Source organism: Zootoca vivipara, chromosome 5 (genome assembly GCF_963506605.1).
Source record: "Zootoca vivipara chromosome 5, rZooViv1.1, whole genome shotgun sequence".
NCBI lineage: Eukaryota > Metazoa > Chordata > Lepidosauria > Squamata > Lacertidae > Zootoca > Zootoca vivipara.
Genome location: NC_083280.1, coordinates 75152105 through 75171817, shown reverse-complemented (window position 1 = coordinate 75171817; position 19713 = coordinate 75152105). Strand labels below are relative to the sequence as shown.

The window sequence follows — 19713 nt, the reverse complement described above, 5'->3', positions numbered from 1 at the left end:
TTGAAATACTGCCCCTCAATGAGGCCAAACTTAGTTTCACAAAATGTTTAGGGGTGTGCGTTCCCCCAGAAAAAGCACTGCATATTATTATTATTATTATTATTATTATTATTATTATTAGCCAAGATTATGCTTGTAGCACAGTTAAGCTCATCTATTTTATCTTTAAATAAATGGGTGTTATCATCCATTCAAAACATATCTCAGCAGTGTGCATATGTGCACACAGAATCATTCCACTGTAGCTGAACATATGGGGGGCTAGCCGTACTCCAAACCTAGACCTGTTTAAGTTATTACCTTTCCTCAGAGAACACTGGGAATTGAGGTTCTATGAGCTAACTATATTCTCACCACCTATACCAAACTAAAATTCCCAGGGTTCTTTGGAGGAAGTTTCCACTTGTTTCACTCTCGAAAGGGTTATCATAAAATTGTAGAGTTGGCAGGGACCATGTGGGTCATCTAGTGCAACCCCCTGCAATGCAAGAATCTTTTGCCCAAGGTGGGGCTCAAACCCACAACCCTGAGATTAAGAGTCTCATGCTCTACCAACTGAGCTATCCCGCACCAGCATCATTTGATGTTTGCTATTTAATAGGTGGGAGGAGAGCACCAGATATATATTAGAGAGAAACATTGATGGCCATGCAGAGGCAGCCCTGGGGAATAAAACATGTCTTAGCTTACATCATGAACAGTTGAGCACTTGGTGGAGAAGGAGCTGATTCAGGGTCTAAATTAAATCTCTGGCTTTGGCTAAAAATAGAGCAGCGAGGAGACAGCAGAGGATTATCTCCATCAGTAATGTGATACAGCAGCCTGCTGGTCCCTAAGGAATGGTGGTCTTCATGTCCATTGTCTGCATCTGCCTGGCCCTCTTTGTAGACTTGTACAGGCTCTGCAATGACAAGATGAATTTAACAGGCATTTAGAAGGGCAAAGCTCATTAGCTGCACACATTAAAAGAGCCTCTGAGGTTCATCAGTGCTCCCTGGAGAAAGTTGTGATGTGACATAGCGGAAAAGGGATGTAAGCATATACCAAGAGAAGGCTGTGCGCATCAAAAAATAAATAGTTTAAAAGAAAAACTTTAAGACTGACATCCTAACAAATTTGCTGGAAGGAAGTCCTACGGAACCCAGGGGTATCTAATTCTGAGCTAACATGCTTAGGGGCAAGGCCACATGGTGAATATTGGAAGAATAAATTGCCAGTCACATGCAGGACAATGCACATGCAAAGATGCTGCTTGGCTGAAGAGACTGAGGAACGGCCATAGCTCAGTGGATTAGAGTCAGGGTTGACATTAATGAAACTTACTAGCAGCAGTAAGGGATGAGTGAATAAATCTTTCTATTATGCTTCCTGAGATAATCGTTTTCTTGCACTCTTAAAATACTATGTGTTTGTGAATCCTGACGCGACACTAAAAAAGTTATATGCTAGCTACCGGTATATTAGGCAGTCCTTGGGCCTAAGTAGCTCCCTATAAAGAGACGAATGGGGAGATTGCCTACATCAGGCATCTCCAAACTTTGGCCCTCCTGGTGTTTTGGACTACAATTCCCATCTTCCCCGACCACTGGTCCTGTTAGCTAGGGATCATGGGAGTTGTAGGCCAAAACATCTGGAGGGCCGCAGTTTGGGGATGCCTGGCCTACATCCACCAAAGAACCTCTAAAGTAGGGTTGCCAAATTTTGAAGAGCAAAAAAGAGGGCACATTTGCCGACTTCTTCTTTTAACTAGGGATCGCTATTATGACTCTACCCATGAAAAAGAGGACATCTGGAAAAAGAGGACAACCCTACTCTAAATTGGGCTGTATGACTCTTTTCAAAAGGGACAAGCTTGGGCAAAACATCAAACAAATGAGCCACGTAATAATAAAATCGGGGGGGGACGGACCTTTTTACCCCTATCAGTTTCTTTCAGAACACGCAAAGCCTAATTTTTATATAAAGTTAAAACAGCTGGGCCAAAATAATTTATTAAGCTAAATAGATGGCATGTGCAATACATGTATTTAGTAATAGTAGTTGTTGTTGTTGTTTAGTCGTTTAGTCGTGTCCGACTCTTCGTGACCCCATGGACCATAGCACGCCAGGCACTCCTGTCTTCCACTGCCTCCCGCAGTTTGGTCAAACTTATTAGATTTTTATTCCACCCTTCCTCCCAGGAGCCCATAGTGGCAAACAACAAAACAAACTCTCTCTCTCTCTCTCTCTCTCTCTCTCTATATATATATATATAAGGATTAAAGAGCTTGCGAGCTTCTAATAAATCTCTTTAAAGGGGAAAACACACACACTACTGAATAGTGCTGCATTCTGGCAGACATCATGAGGAGCGAATCTGACCTAGTTTTCTTTCCCCTGACTTCCAAACTGTATTGACTGACAGCTTCTATAATTTATGATCATGGATCAATCACCACTCACACAATCCACCCAAGATAGATTTTATATTTACATTAAAAAGAAAGAGCAAGGTTTTTTTTTCCTTTTCAAATAAAGACTGCCTATTGTTAACATTCCAGCTGGTATTCAAAAGATGGAGAACTTGGGGTGCATATGTATTTTCTTGGGGAAATTTGGTCATTCAAAGGTGGAGAGGGAGAGGGAAAAAGAAGGTACTTGGAATCAATCCCCCTTTCAGCACACACAAAGCTGACAGCACTGTGGTTATGCACACGCCTGTGCTTCAATACATTTGAACAACCAAATTCAGCAAGGAACCACAGTGTAAGCAGCACTGCAGTTTCCTACCCAGTAATACCTTTGCACTTGTGCAGGGTCGGTCCAGGAGAGGGTCCACAGACAGACACTCATTTGTCTGCACAAGGTAACCTTGCTGCATTGTTTGCTGTGCTCTGCTTTACATGCATTCTCAGGTAAGAGTTTTATTTTGCCTGCTCAGCTTCTAATCCTCTGCAGCCAAAGGCAGCTCACCAGACAAGCCAGAATGGGACGCCTCTCCTGTTTCTGCAGTCCCAAGAAAGGGGTGTTGAGTTTCGCCAGCACATGTGATTGTGGAGTTACAATCCACCTGTGGCTAACCTGTGGCCCTCCATAGGTTGTGGAGTTCCAACTCCCATCAGCCATGTCGGGAGTTGCAATCCAGCATGAAGCGGACTTTCAGCCAGACCTTTGGCTGAAAGATCTGGGAATTATGCAACTGCAGAATAGTTGCTGTGAGCTGTACACAATGTAGATGCTGCATGGCAACCACTTTAAAACCACTCTGTGGGGTGGGACAAAAGCAGTTGCTCCACGGAGGCAGCCAACACAGGTAATATTTTATGGAAGCCTATCATATGCTCCAGCCATGAATCTGCTTCTTCAAATAGGTTTGTCATCAGAACAGGTACAGAGAAAGCAGGTCATCCACAACAGGCTCCCCACATGGTTGAATTCACCCTGCCAGCCACACACAATGACCTGCGGCGAGTCTGACAACCGCCCTGTTATTGCAGAACCAGGCTGGAAGCAAAACCAAGCATACGTAACTCGTAACTGGTAACAGAACAACAAGATCATTCGCAAGCTGTGCAACTCTGTGCTAAGGCAAGGCTAATCAGGTTGGGGCAAAGGGAGGAGTTGGCTTCTTATGACGAATATTGTACCCTCGCGTTTGTATATTCACATGGCTTTTCTTAACTGATTTAATGGCTCGGTCCTAAGTTTGGTTCAATTGGTAAACAAACGCTTGGGGTGAAATCAACTCCCTCAGCACAATGGCCGCAAGCCAATTTGTTATGCTCCAAATATACAAAGATCAATATTGAGGTTATTTTCCTTAATTTATATATCCTGAACTTTAATGCAAAGCTTTTGCAGGGAGATCTGTGCCTCCTAGCTCATGACCAAGAGAAGTCCACAATTCTCAAACCAGGGAAGTTGCAGGTTGCCAGGTGGAAAATAAAATCCTTCCAGTTCCAGTGCAACTTAAGAATAGCTTACAAATGTACTAGCCCTGGGACAATGATCCTCATGGACACAAGAGAATGAATTCAGGGGGGGGGTGCATTGGCTGCTTTTGAATGTGTATGTGCTGGAGCAGCCAGCAGCCTGCCCTCCAAATGTTGTTGAACTACAACTCCCATCTTCCCCAGTCAGCATGGCCAACGTCTGGGCGGCATTACATTGGCTATGCCTGGTGTGTGGACTGAATTTTGCCGTATCAGAGGAAGGTCGACCTTGAGCATGGAGGACGGTGGCTTCTTTCTTTCACCCCAAATTGATCTACTCAGCAATTTTAAAAGCAGAGTGGTTTGGGTCTCTTTTATATACAGTATCTTAAACCAAGACAAAATAGGGGATGTTGACGGAAGCAGCTGAATGCATCTTCCTTTCTTTGCCTTAATTGGGGCACATCTAATGAGGATCTCTCTAGCCCTTGAGAGCTATAGAGTTTTTTGCACCAGTGGCTTTTAAGGATGTGAAATGCATCTCAAAAGGTAGAGCTGCCAAACTAATTTGAGAGATTCTTAGAAAGAGATGGGTTAGCCTTTGCAAAATGACCGAGAATAAAAAGCTTTTGAAATAAGCTCTTTTGCTACAGTCACTTTATTTATCTATAAAAATTACCTTGGGATTAGGCCATGTAATACTGACCCATTTGCCTTAATGGAGACCACACACAGTCTGCAGATTTTAAGCTTGCCTATAACTCATCTGCTTGCTATACTGGACTTGCTAACTATGACCCACTTTCATGCACAGTGATTTGCCTTCTGCCTGAACCCAGGAACCCATCTCATGCCATCTGCATGATTACAAGCTCTGAATTGACAGAAAAGAATCCCATGCTTCAAATCCATTTATTTCCAACAGTTGATTTTGAGCAAGAGAGGAAAGGGAAGGAATGAACAAAAAAAGGATGTACAAAAAAATAGTGTGTTTGATGAGCAAGTCATTGGTGATGAAAATTAATGTGTGGCTTTTAAGTCTTCCACTTGCTCTGCTCAGGCAATCAGTCTGCAATCAATAACAGAATGGGGAAATCAACAATGGCCTGGCTAAAGTGTGTGAGTGTGTGTTGGAGCTGGGGGAACACAGGCAACAGACTAACAGTCACTGAAAAAGAGCACATGTTAGCACAATCCAACAGTAGAACATAATCAGAAGTGAAATTGCCGGAAACCTACGGAAACCAATTTTGTGTGAAAATGAAGGAACTGGCCAATTTCAAGACGGTGCTCTTCCCCAAAGTAATCAGTATTTATATGAATCAAAACACACACAAAATGGCATTTGGCTTTCCTTTATTTCTCCTCTCACAGCCACATGTGTGTGTGTATGACTGTATTAACTTTTATTTAATCAATAATAATGATAAATAAAAAGTGTGCCTCCAAATTATGACTCAGTCCTCCATGCTGTTTGAAGAGGGGGGGCTGCAATTTATTAGGTCAAGATGTATGCCACTGAGTTGCCTCTATAATCAGAAACAAGGACAGCCCATTAACAAAGACCTTCTCTTACCTCCACAACTCTCCCCATCAACTTGCACACTGCTGGTTGGGATCGATGAAGCGACCGGGTCTTTTGAAGCCGGCAGCTGTGGTGTTTCTTCCTGGTTTGGCAGAAATGCAGAGAGGTCAGTTTCAAGAGCTTGCAGCTTCAGCAAAGAATTCTGCAGGCAAAAACAGAACATTGGGATAGATGGAGAGCGAGGGAATGGAATGGATCAAGTCTTCAGCTCCTTGGGGCTGTCTGTAGGAAAGGCTGCTCCTCCTCACAGCTCAGGAAAAGTGAATTAACTGCTTAGACATGCCATACTCCTTATGCGCCTTCATTTCCTCCATCTATTTAACAGATCTGGATTATTTATGACACAAGGGAAAGATCATCTCATCAGCAAAAAAGAAGAAAAGATTTGTTCCTGAAAGCCAGTCTGAGAAGCTGGAGGCTTTGCTCTCGGAGCAAAAAAAAATGCCTTGTAAGGATTTCACAGGTTGTGCTGATTGCAGGGCCTGGTGGCATTAAGCCCCTCCCCCTTTTCCATTCATAAAAAGGGGGAGAATAAAATCCTTCCATAGCATATTGTGCAATACATTGCAGAAAGCAAAGGGTTACATTTCTAGGCTCCTCTCTTTTTTTCTTTTTTTTGAGTAGAGGGTTGGCTTTTCATTTCCCATCCTGTGCCAGGGCAAAATTAACAGATCTTTGTCATTCACTACAAACAAATCAATGACGGCAAAGGCTCTTTATCTCTTAGCAGCTCCTCCAGCTCCAGCTCCTCCAGCTCCTGTTTCACGCTCGATCCATTTCTCATTCCCAGTCTTGAATACAGAGTACAATGTTCTAGCTGCATAATCTGACACAAGCATCTTGCTGGGATGCAAGCATTCCCACAGCCCTAACCATTCAAGGACCGAGGAGGTGATGTAAGTCCGCGTGTAGGCCATGAAAGTACAATTTCTCCCCCACCCCCAACAGGGCAGAACGCAGGTAACAATCCAAGATAAAGCAAAATAAGCTTGTCAACGCTAAGGCATAAACGAGCATTGCTCCAAAAATGTGTGACCTCATATTTCTACAGCTTACATTTGATTTTAATTTGATTGATTGATTTGCATTCATACCCCAACTCTCCTCTATAGAGCTCAAGGTAGCAAACACAGTTCTTCCCCTGGCGGAGGAAGAGGAGTGGGGGAGGGAGCCCACATCCCCGGCAGTGTGATCCCAGTAGGGTGCCATCGCGGCTGCCCCCCGCCCATGCAGGGCACCATGCCCCTGCAGGCAGCGTGCCCCGCCTCCAGGACACGCACCATGCCCCTGCGGGCAGCATGCCATGCTCCCAGGACATGCGCCCCACCCCTAGGACACGGCCTGCCCCTGCCTGCTCTCCGCCCCCCCCCCCCAGTGCCGGAGCATGAAGCTCCGCCACTGAGTTCTTCGCTTCCCGATTTTACACTCACAACAACTCTCTCAGAAAAGTTAAGCTGAAAGACAGTGAGTGACCCAAGGTCACCCAGGGAGCTTCACAGCTGAGTGGGGGCTTCAACCCTTGTCTCCAAAGGTCCTCATCCAGCAATCTAACCACTATACCACACTGGCTCTTAAATGGCAGACAGGCAAGTGACAGCCCAGGGAGAGGGATACAGGAGCTCAATCCAGCAATTTCTTTGTCCGAACCTAGAACCTCTTACACTGTATGCAAATATACCCTCAGCTAGTGGTGGAGTTCAATTTTGTTTGCATTATAATGAGAAATCACCTAATCTGCATTTCCTGACCCTTATGTGAACCGAAACCCAGGTACCCTTAGAAATTCACACTTCTCAGAATTTTGTGATACAGTTCTAGCAATAAACAGTGTTTGCAAAAATGTGTGTATCTGGAGAAAGTATATATGAAAATGCAGGTTTTAGTGAAAATGTGCAAAAATGTGTTGTTACATTAGTGAAAAATGTTTAAAGAGACGTGTTATATTAATGAAAATTGCATTAAAATGTGTTTATTAGGAGAAACTCACACTAAAACACCGGTAAATTTTCGTGATTCTTTTTTTTAATGCAAATTTCTGGAGAAATGCGGAGAACTGGATTTAAGAATGGAGAAATGAGAAACCAAGAGAAACCAACCTTGATAAGATTCACCCACCCCTACCCTACACCAATGTTTCTTAGACTTATGATCACTGCCAGGTGTTTTCTGAATCAAAGCTGGAAGAGACGCTTCATATATTCCTCTTGGGGGGGGGGGGAGGTTTAACTTTTAGAGTGTGCAAGAGTGACAAATGCACACCCTCACAGGAGTTTAGCTTCTGGGTTTCTGCATGAACCACTTGTCTGCAAGTACCTCCTTCTCTTCCTGAGGCAAATAACTTGTGCCCCTTCTCTGCATTGGGAAGAACCCAACAAACCAAACTGGATTCTACACAAAAGACATTGCACTGCCACCCATTCAGCAGAGGCAAGGCCAGAACTTTCAGCATTAGAACTTCCCTCATCCAGAGATACAGGGTGGCTTTTGGCTCATAGGAGCGTTAAATGATTTAATTCATTTTGTTTCAAGAACTTCTATGTTGCCTTTCATCAGAGAGGGGGGGCATTGTTTCCAGGGCAGGCTGCAACGCCGTAAAATAACTAACAGCCCAGCAGCAAAATTTGAAGCAACGCAACGCAATCTACAAAGAGTAATTCCACAGCATAACCTAAAATGCTTGGGTGAAGAAAAAACCTTCCATCTGGAATATAAATAGTATTAATTTAGGCACTAGTTGGGTTTCTGTGGGGAGCTCCTTTAAGTGGATACCACAGCCAAAAATGCCCTTTCCCCTCCCCCCCAACTAACTTCTGGTGATGAGGGCACCCAGAAAAGGGGATTGGTTGGTAACGGGGTTGTGGTCACTGACCCCTAACCTCTCTCCAGCACCATCTGTTTGTGGGGACCGTTGCTTCCTATGTGACTTTGAACCCATATAGTGCGGGGTTCTAAGTCATGCAAGGAGCCTACCCATATAGAGAACGCACACCAGATCTCTCCCCTCCAGTGGGTGATGTGTAGAGAAGCCAGCAAGTGCAGTCCTGCAGTCGTAGGATTGGGGATTGATGGAGCAGTCTTTCTGGGATGTTTCTCTGCTGTTACTGATCTTCCCATTGGAAATCCCCACTAAACTTCTTACAAAGCATAGAGCTCCCCGGAACAGTTTGCACATCACTGCCCTGGGAGGCATCAAGAGAATAAGCAGGGATATTTGGCTCTCATGTGGCTGACCAGACAGAAGCAATTAACTCCATCATCAAGAGGAAAATAAACTCCTCAATTTAGAATAATCCTACATATATATATTTGTTCCATAATTAACAGCTGACACTCATTACTAACTATGGTACAAAACTGCCCAAGCAGACTAGTGTGTTAAAAACTGGGTGGTCAGTGCTGTTTTTAGCAATGCCGATGCTGTAATATACTCATTTTTAGAAAAATTAAATCAGCTCTAAATATATATTTTCCCCATCTGTTGCAGGCATGAGGTTTCCAGCAGATTTCCAGCTACCGTTGAGGGATTTGAAATAAAAATATATTTTTAAAAAATATTTTTTAAACATGACCTTGATAGTGAATTGGCATACAGAACCAATATAAATAACTGCAAACTGTCAAGTCTGAAATCTCTCATTTCTTACTGTTTCCTCTTTTCAGGGGGATGGGCCAATGAAGTGCTACCGAAAGGTGGAGGAAAACTGTTCCGAAGGTGAACCCTTGGAAAATAAGCCATTCTTCTAATGTACACATTTACTTCATATGCCTGAGCCACAAAAGCATTAAGAACGTAAGTAGGGTCCTGCTGGATCTACTAAAGGCCTTGTCAGTCTAGCATGGCATTTCCCACAGCAGCACGCCAAAGGGCCTCTGGGAAGCCATCAAGCATGGCATGGCCACAATTGCATTCTCCTGCTATTTCCTAGAAAATGGTATTCAGAGGAATGGCGCTTCTCAACCTGAAGGTTCAATATCAATCACTTGCAGCCATTGGCAAGACTTACCGTTTCCTCCTCCTGCCCCGATTCACTGATAGAAGTTGGCAGCTCCAGACCCTGAGGGGAACTACTTTTAAGGAGCTATGTACAAGACAAAAGTCTACCAGGTACAACTCTTCCCCTCACTGCAGCACTATTGGGGAGGGGGGAGTCACTTGTAGCAAAATTCTGCTTTCTTTATGACTCTTACAGCACAGTCCAACTACGCATGTTTGTTCAGAAGCAGGTCCCACAGCATTCAGTGGAATTTATTCCCAACCAATATGTTCGCTTAAGATTGCAGGTCTTTAAAAAATTGGTTTCTTTTGGTTTCTAGATATATATATTTTCAAATCTTAGTTCTCCACATTTCCACCTCAGTTTGTGGTCCTCGGGAAAATTCACCAGCCCTTTAGTGTGGGTGTCTCCTAATATAAATACATTTGTGTGCAATTTTGCCTTACATTCATATATTTACAGAGCAGTTTTCTTAATATAATGTACTCTGCGGTATTTTCAACAACATATCCATTTCTATGTACACTCCAAAAAATGAAGGGAATGCATTTTTGAGCATATTGCTTGGCTGGAGAAGCGCACTGCGAAATTCAGAGGAGTGTGGATGTCAAAGAATGACTGTATTTTTGTTGTCCTGTTGTTTCGGGAAATGTAAATGTGAACTAAATTGAATTTGTCTCCCATCCCTAGCTTTGACACCCCCTTTCACTCATTCATCACTCCCACTCATGGCTTCCAAAGGTCTCCTGCTTCTTGAAATGGCTCCACCTATTTTCCCTCACAGCCTCTTATGTCTGGAATGGCCTCCCAGAATGCCTCTGTGTTACCAGCTCTCTTATTTCCTTTAAGCTGTCCTCAAAACCCACCATTTCAAGGAAGCCTTTGGGTCAACCTCCTATTCCCTGTATCTTTCTGCAACTAAAGTCACATCCACACCATACATGTAAAACACATTTAAGGCACATGACTTCTGCCACCCCCCAAAGAATCTTGGGAACTGTAGTCTGTTAAGGGAGCTGGGGATTGCAGCTCTGCAATGAGTGAACTACAGTTCCCAAGATTCTTTGGGGACGACGACAATGTGCTGTAAATATATAGTGTGTATGTGACCTAAGAAAAAGGGCATGTAATAGAAATGACAACATGCTCTTCTCTCATTAGCGCAGTCTCTGCTTACCCCTTCCTGTGTTGTTTTCATGTGTCTGTTTTAGATAGCATGCCTCTTTGGAAAGGGAGCTATCACACCTGTTCATTTGCATATATGGTGCTAAATAATAATTGTTAAAATTGTTAAAACATTGTTAAAATCGTGTTTGCGGAAGACAATCTTACTCGGCTACAAGTGATCGCCAAAGAAGAAGAAGAAGAAATAATAAATAACAACAACAACAACATCTCCCTTCCAGGCTCAAACTGGCCTCATGCTGACTCTTTCTATGTAGGCTGAATACCAAAGTCTTTGGAAGAACTTCAGAAAGCCAAGTTTAATCAAATGGTTTTTTTTAATAAAGTCAGCATACAATGAAATACGTAACAATGAAAAGGCCATTTCGAATACTAGTCGCTAGGCTTTTATTAAACACTAGGCTTTATTTGAAAAAACAACAACACACACACACACACACAGCATCCTTTCAAGGAAAGCAACATTTCAAAAGAAGGAAGGTGGTAGATTCAGAGTCTATTTAGGTGTTGGTTGTGGGGAGTGCCGGGGGGTGGAGGTGGAGAGACATCAAAGAGAACACATCTTTGCCTACCTCTATTTATCCAGAAAGAAATTGCTATGGTTTTTAGATGTGATAAACAAGGAAACTGTCAACAGCTGTTAAGATGGGAAAAGGAGAGGGAGAAAACACACTGCCATTTCCAGTCAGCCATTTCCTTTGTGTGCAGAACAAACCAACAGCAGTGAAACACAAAGAGACTCGTGTTTTGTTTGTTACAGGCCACTGCTGAACCAGCTATGCAGAAATTGCTTTATTCGGGCATGGCATTAGGGCTACAGATATTTTTCCTCATTTGCGAAAGAAATGACCCTTGTGTGATGGGTGATGAAGAACCTGTTTATCGCAAGGAGCTCTGGAGGGGGCAGTGCATCTGCTTACACAGAACCACCTTATTTTGCACCAACAGAACTTAGGGGGGGGGGGCTTTGTAAATTGAACTGATGTCCGTCTCTGTAGTCCTGCCCCTTTACTTTCAAAGACTCAGCCTGGGTTGTGTCTTTTGATCAGACTGCAACACTGATAGAGAAACTCTGGCCCTCCAGATGATGTTGGGACTCTCAACTCCCATCAGCCCCAGAGGGGACATGCAATATAAAGGAATGATAGGAATTGTAGTTTAGCAACACATGGAGGGCCATAGGCCCCCCTCCCACCCCCACATTCCTTTGCTATTTGTGTACGGTGATATTTGTGTACGGTGGACCTTTGGAGAGGGATGCTTGAAGAATCGGATCTTTGTTGAATTCTGATATGAACCAACCTGACCCACACCTCCCAGACTAACACACAGGCTGGAACTTTGTTAGCTGCCAGCTTTCCACACTTCCTGGTTTTTCCAACATGACTCTTGACCCACAGAACACAAAAAAAGACAGAATTTCTAAGATGTGCATTTTGAGAGAAAAGGCACATAGAAACATGTGTTTAAATTCACATATGAAATACAAATTTGGGCACACGTCTTCATTTAAAACTCAACAGGTTAATGTGGAAATGAAAAAGAAGAGACAGGAGTGAACATGTGGAAAAGTGGCATGGACTTATTGGCCCATCCTGAACTTGGGAACTGGCTTCCATGTGACTCTACTAAGGTTTTTAGACCACACACCAAGCCTGTAAGAAATAAGCAGAGCTCTCAAAGTATACAGTCACACCTTGGAAGTCAAATGGAATCCGTTCCGGAAGTCCGTTTGACTTCCAAAACTTTCGGAAAACAAAGCACGGCTTCTGATTGGCTGCAGGAAGCTCCTGCAGCCAATTGGAAGCCGTGGAAGCCCCATCAGACTTTTGGCTTCCAAAAATAGTTCGCAAACTGGAACAGTCACTTTGGCGTTTGGGAGCCAAAACGTTCTAGAACTAGGCTGTTTGAAAACCAAGCTACGACTGTATCTGCAATTTGGGCTGCAATCCTAACCCCTTTTGCCTGAGAGTAAGCTCCTTTGAATTCAATGGGATTGACTTCCGAGCAGACATGGTTGGGACTGCACCCTTTACTCAGCTATCCAAGCCCCTTGCCAGACCTCCATCTATTCCATTTTTGAAATGACCACAGTTTCCAAGACACCTAACGGCTAGTTGTACACGAACCAACAAACGATACATCGGCAGCGTAGAAGAGGATGGACAAAGCAAAGCACAGCTCCAGGACTTTCCCCACACAAACAGCACTAGCAGTTATGTCATCCGTCAAAGAGCTGAGGGTAACTGACAGGCCCTCCTTGCTCTCGCAAGCGACTGAGTTGATAACAAGACCTTCAGCTTCTGACTTTTGTTGTGACAGATTAGCATAGAGGACGTCAGAGAATGAGGCATTTATTACTCTCTTGACTGCCAACAAATCCACAGAGATCAACAATGCTTTCAGATGCTCTTTGGGGGTGTGGGCTGCCAGGATGAGTGCTTATACTTCCAAATTTACCACTACATCCCTGGCCCTACATTCTCGGTGCAACTGCGTGAACTGACCCATCTGAATTATTTGTGCACTTGGCCTACAAAACTTGGACTGCTATCAATGGCTTAATGAGCTGCACCTTGTCTCCAGTCTAAGCCACTTCACATGATTCTTCTGTCTAGCAGACAGCTTATTTAGACTATAACATTTCTGGACTTCAGCTACTGATCCCGGTAAACAACAGAAACCCAAACAGAAAGGCAGATCCAAATAAACCAGGGAGAGACTCCGCAGTATACTAAATTGCAAGTGGGCTCTTAAAGGCAACTCATTCACTCAATGCAACGTCAGAATATGATTCACAAGTTCACAAGCAGAACTGTGGCAGCAATCACGCTCTTTTCAAAGGCATCATTTTGACTTATATTTCATCCGAATCTCTTTGCTCCATTTAAGTGCGTGCAAAGCAATATTGCAAGAGTCTGCAGAACTGGGTGCAGAAGCATCATTGTCAAGGCAGGATGTATTCTGCAATTATACCACCTAAGCACAGGATTTGTGCTGGGTACAGACGCAAGCAGTAAGAAATCATAAGCTTTCACTTCTTTTTTTAAAACGGATGTTTCCGGCCCTTAAGATAGCTTGAAAGTGGGTGGACGCTGCCTGGCAAAACACCAGATGTTAGCGAAGGGAGGAAAAATAAGACTTCAAGCTATTACAAGATGGATTTCAATACTCTTGGATAGTGCTTTGCCCCCATGAAGTATATAAACCAAGCAAGTGTGCTATTTTATTTTTAAAGAAGTGTTTCATTAATTCAATTTTGCATTCCATGCTTCTGTGCTCATAACCTAGACTACAACTTTATCCACTACTATTAAGCTACACATTACAACACATGCATAAAAGTGGAGTGTTTCTGAATTTCCTAACCACCCAGTTTTGCTGTTCCCTTAAAGAAATGTAAGAGATCTATGAAACTGCCCTTTCCCCACGATTTCTAAGGTTGATAACTGAACGTTTGTTTCGCATTTGCCGATTTATCACAAAATGAAATACATTTTTATTTGGTGCTGAGAAATACCAGCAAGCCCAGAATGCTGTGTGTGTTATACAAGATGCAGAACTATAAAGATTGTCTCGGCACTGAATTTAAGTTACCATGGTGCATGATTTGGATTTTTCTGCTCAAGCTCAATGTCTGGGGTAGGGGGAGTACTGTAGTGCCACAGCGACCTCTTTATTTAAAGCAGAGGCCTTTGAGGGTAGAGATGCACCTGTAGTCTATATACCCCAAACTCTTGAGCCCAAAGCTTCTCAAAGTATATCCCTGGTGGTCAACAAGCTCCATTTAGGTGCTCAATGGAAAGGTCTGGAACAGCTGAGGATATTTATACATGGCTCTGAACTTGATTTATTTTTTATGGTGGTGGTCAAAGTCAGACTATCAAACTAGCATTAAGGTCCTGGCCTAGGGCCAGTGATTTTCATAATACGGTGCTAGTGCATTCTACTAAGCATTCCTTTTTATAAAATGTACCAGTGGCCTGGTATGTAGCATGGCCTGGGAAGGACACATACTTTTCATAATTCATACCTGGTTTGGTGTTAGTTATGAAGTCAGTGCTGAAGGGGAGTGTATTCCCCCCCCCCATTCGTTGCACTAGAGAGTACCTTTTTAAAATATGAGTTACCTACGGTAATGCTTTTTTGGGGGGACACACAAAAGGTGGGGGGAAGGTGATGTGTCCTATGAAAAAGAAGTTTGAGAAGTGCTGCTTTGGCCCATAGTGGTCCTGCACCCACAACTGCATTACAGACAGGGCAAATCTAGAGCAGGGTTCTGTCGTGCCAGGTCACGCCTATTTTATTATGCAATGCTTGCCATAATGCTGAATCTGGTGCAAATATGCCTTTAGTCAACCTCCTTCATGATGGTTGTCTTACCCAGGGCAACAGTAGTACACTGTTATGGTCATCAGAGCATAAATTTGCTCAATTATATCCTCTTGGCCTAATACGTTTCCCACTGCCTGATCAAGTAGGCAACCTTATCATTATTATTTTTTAAAGCTTCTCAGATTTACTCTTCAGCAACACATTTTGAGCCTACTATTTTGCTAGTCACCAGTCTTGATTTTCTCTCATTATAGTTTTGCCTCTTTTGTTCTCCTACGCTCTGCTGTTATCAGTACATAACATCTGCACGTCCTCCCCTCAGCTTAACAAGGTCTCTCATCTACCTTGAGCAATCTTCTCCTTGTACCTTTACAATGCTCTAAGCTTACAAATGTTTCTGATTTTCAAAGGAATCTCCGTTTTCAGAATAGAACCAAACCAGAACCATAAACAAGTTGTGGCAGCTCATTTATCTGCATGCGTGTCACAAGGTGGGTGGCACGGCACGCATGGTTTGTATGGTGCGTAATTTCACAAAAGGAGGCCATCCCAGGGCTAATTTTGAACCACATGTAATTCAAAACAGCACAAGGCCAACCAAGTTATAGGAGTGCAAAGAAGGGCTTGCCCACACCTCTCTTTGGCCGGCCACTTTTGCCTGGAGAAACCCATGGTTTACCACTGAATCGGACCAAATAGCAATTGGGTGTTTTACAGACTGCCATTTGTTCCAATTCAGTGGTAAAGAGTGGGACAAGCAGGAAAATGCTCATGTCCATATTTCTTGGCACAGGACAAGCGGAAGTATGGATGAGCCCAAAGTTTCTCCCCAATTTCTTCAAGGTAGCAGTGCCACCATCTCAACAGCTAACCAATTGCAGCACTTGCCACAAAGCTTTCTGCTTACTCGCTGAGCATAATACAGGGCTGGCTCTCAAGAGTAAGAAGAGCATTCTACTGGCCAATTACCATGGATTGTCCACAGTGACTGCCTGATGAGGAGGAAGTGGCTCTTTTTGACCCTCCCTTTACTGATCAGCCTTTGTAGCTGACAGACATATAAGCAGCACAAAGCAAAATAATTTGTATGGACACTGATCACTCGGCTAAAGGAGTAAGCAGCTATGATGCAAATCTCTGGAACGTTCCAATGCACATAAGAAAAGCAATGCTGTCAATGTTGGCCTTTACTCTTTAGTAAGTACACGTACATTCAGATCATAATGCAGAACTCCTGCCTCCTTTCAGGACCACTGCACGTACACCAGAATTAGTGTTTCGAAGCAAATGCCTTCAATAAAATCAGGCCGATTCATACATGCATGCACATCCCTTGCACTCTTTATTACTTGTCTGACAATGGAAGCATGAACCAAAGCTCACCGAAATCCAACCATCTGAACCGTTATCTGGGACCCAAATGCCTGGAAGTGTGGCTCTCCCTATACCAGCCTGCTCATGTCTTTGAGATCTTTGGAGGATGTTTTCCCCCACATGCCGCCACCACTGGAGATGGCTTGCTATGTGGTGATGGGGAATAGAGTCTCATTCTCCTGGCTTCCTAGAACCGCAAGCCACAGCCACCTACCAAGAGGGATGGGGCAGGGTGGGAAGAGTCTGGCACCAGTGACAGGAGTGTTGGATTAGCTCCACCACCACCTGTCGCACCACAACAAGCTGTGCATGCCTCATCCCTCTCCCTTCTTCCTCTCGGTAAGCAATAGTGGCCTATGGTGTTAGGTAGCTAGGACAGCAGCAGACGGGTACCCACACTGCCCCACTGGTCGCTACTGCTTCTCTGTGGAACACCCTCCTCTGATGCACATAACAAGCACTGACATTGTTACCATGTTGGCCCCAGGTTAATACTTATATTCCTTTGCCCAGGACTTTTAAGGTTTTCGTGCTGGTGAAGGTTTAGCCTTCCCTGCTATTTTTAAGCTGCCTTTGCTTGTTTTGATGGTGCATAGTATAAGGCTTTGTTGTCTCTTGTATACTTTGGTTGTTACTTTTTTATGTTCTGTACCCTGCCCTTTTATCTGTACAGGTGAAGGTTAAGTAATAATAATAATAAATAAATAAACGAGAGAGAGAGAGGTACATTATACCAAGTAAGACTATTTGTCTAGCCCATTATTATCTAGATCAGGCATCCCCAAACTTCGGCCCTCCAGATGTTTTGGACTACAATTCCCATCATCCCTGACCACTGGTCCTGTTAGCTAGGGATCATGGGAGTTGTAGGCCAAAACATCTGGAGGCCCGCAGTTTGGGGGTGCCTGATCTATTCTAGATCATCTGAAAGCAGCTCTCCAGAACCTTGGGCAAAGGTGCTTCCCATCACTCACCTCTAACAGATTATCCTTAAGTCATAAAGGGATGAATGGGGGACATGCAAGTGCAAACCGGCCCTTTGTCTCTTGTCCTTGCTTAAATAAAGATGCCCACAGCATCCTATAGCAGGCTTTTCAGGTCACTAATAAACTTACCTCACTGAAGTTCTGGAAATGTTCAGTGCCATCCTTTGGTGAAATGAATGCGCTCTGATCTGTCCTGCAACATGAAAATTGGGAGGGTAATTGTAGGTGCCACTTCGAAGTGTTTTAAAAGGCGGACTGCCCACCTCGAGAACAAGGACTGGGGCAAAATGGAGAGCCGGTTCAGCTTACACATGTATCTTTGTGTGTGCTTTCATGTGTCACAAAGCCACACACTGCAGGAGGAGAACCCACTGTGGCACTGTTAAGAATGCCACCTACTTTTCCTTTTTTTCTAAGGCGCAAACTAGACATGAACCACACACTCATGGCAATTAAGCGAGTGACTTTTTAGCATAAAAAGCACGCAGAGAGCTCCCCGTGGCATTCCCAATCCAGATCAGACCCCTGCTGCCTGCTGTCAGCACTGAGTGGAAAGTTTCCACTGACACCATTAGGAGGATTTCCCCACATTTCAAATAGCAGTTGTGGGGCCCTTGATCTAGACTGGTACCATAGCAAATGGATAAACCACCTTAATCTTCCTGTGTCAGGGTCCCAATCCAGATAGTAGGTCTTGTGTGTGCTAGTTAGACTAAGAAAGAAAAAGAAAGATTCACACAACTGGTACTTGTATGAATGGCACGGAGACCAATTTGAGCCTTAGAATGTCTTGAAAAATTTGAAACTCGGTCCAATTTGTCTTTGAAATAGTTATCACAATTTTGACAAGGTGGTGGAATCATGAGATAGTTATCCAAATAAGTATGAGATCAATTCCCACTTGAGCAAAAGCAGTTGTTTGTAATGGTTAGTAAGAACTCAAAGAACTGAGCAAAAATAACACATTTGTTTTTATTAGCAAACTGAGCAAAAAAATAACGCATTTGTTTTCATTAGCAAAGTGCCTATCAGTTGCACAGACTGTGCTTAATTTTACCACAGAAGCAAGGGCTTTCAATTAGCTTCTATGAGAGAAAATAATGAAGCATGATTTCAAGGTGCCTGAATTCAGGTTTTTAAACAAAGAACTTGGGTTACCTTAGCATAGAATTTCATCTTTCAGCTGTGTTTTTTCTTTTTCTAAAACCTTGTTTCCGAAGGGAGTAGACCTGCAAAATTTATGATCCGGCAGCCATGTATGGGTTAGCCCCCAGGGGGCTCAATAAATCGGTTTTTGCTGCCTGAGACTGGAAAAAAGTGTTAGGCACCCAGGGGAGCACCAACCATGGCTGGCTGGCAATGTCTGACTGAGTGGATAACAAGTTATGCCAGTTTGCAAACAGAGAAGTGCAGGTGTCCGCCCTGATTTAGAGTTAAACAGAAGTGAACAAGATTTGTTTACTTGGAAGAGAATACCTGGGTTGAAACTTGATGACGGTTTCCTGGTATCTGAATGCCACGTTCTCGGTGTAATCATTAGCCGGAGTTCCCGTTTTCCTCTGACAGTCAGAGAGCCACGGCAGTGCATTTCCCATCTCCTGCAATAAACAAACAAGAAAACAAATCGACAAATGCAATCCACTCAAGTAAACAGTGGCCGGACTGGTGTCAGCTGTCTATTTTGGGAGGTGTGGGGGGTGGGTGGGAAATGTAAGTATGTAAGGGGAGGAGAAATGTGGGGCCCAAGAAGGGACTGTACTAAACAACCTGATGCAAAGATTGTAATGGGGGGGGGAGTCCCCAAGACACACCTGCATGCAGTATCAGTGCTATTATCGTAACTCTCTGTCACTTTCTCCTTTTAAAAGAGATTTTTTTCCAAAGCCACCCAGCTTCTGTTTCAGGCTACCTATATTGTAATGAATTGTTGTTGCTTTTTTTAACACTCTTCATCTTGAAGGAGTCCTTCCCACATTGACTCATCTGTTACAGAACCCTGTTATATGTGTAAAAATAAACATGAGAGGGTGCTGGACGTGAGCATACCTTAGATCAGAACCACCCCATCATTGACCTATATAGTTTCACAATGAAAGGGAAGGAGGACCAAAGAGGACAAGTGAATTTCTGAAAAGCTCGCCCACCATCACAGAGTTTCCAGCTCAGGAACTATCAGCTTTCCAATGAACCTCTAAGTTCCTCAGCGCAGTTTGAAAACCATTTTTGTGGTGCACCAAGGGTTTCTGGTGGTAGAGATAACGTTTCTGTCCATAATGGGTTGCTTTAATGCCATAGAGAAGCAAGGGCAGGCAGGAGATTGCCCAGCTACCATTGGTTGGCCT

The 19713-nt window shown here is 43.6% G+C and overlaps 1 protein-coding gene across 5 annotated transcripts in view; it reads right to left on the bottom strand.

The window, feature by feature from the left end:
* The window catches only part of FAM13C (family with sequence similarity 13 member C), a 61678-nt gene that overhangs the window by 23186 nt on the left and 18779 nt on the right, over window positions 1–19713 (bottom strand). For 4 of the 5 annotated variants that reach the window (XM_035137981.2, XM_035137984.2, XM_060274963.1 and 1 more), the window contains 4 exons: window positions 18848–18969; window positions 17501–17564; window positions 5488–5638; window positions 691–901 (listed from right to left, as the gene is read on the bottom strand). In XM_035137981.2, coding sequence (XP_034993872.2) covers window positions 691–901; window positions 5488–5638; window positions 17501–17564; window positions 18848–18969 — 548 coding nt within the window. The remainder of the gene's footprint in view (window positions 1–690; window positions 902–5487; window positions 5639–17500; window positions 17565–18847; window positions 18970–19713) is intronic. The other variant, XM_035137985.2, reaches the window with a different exon arrangement.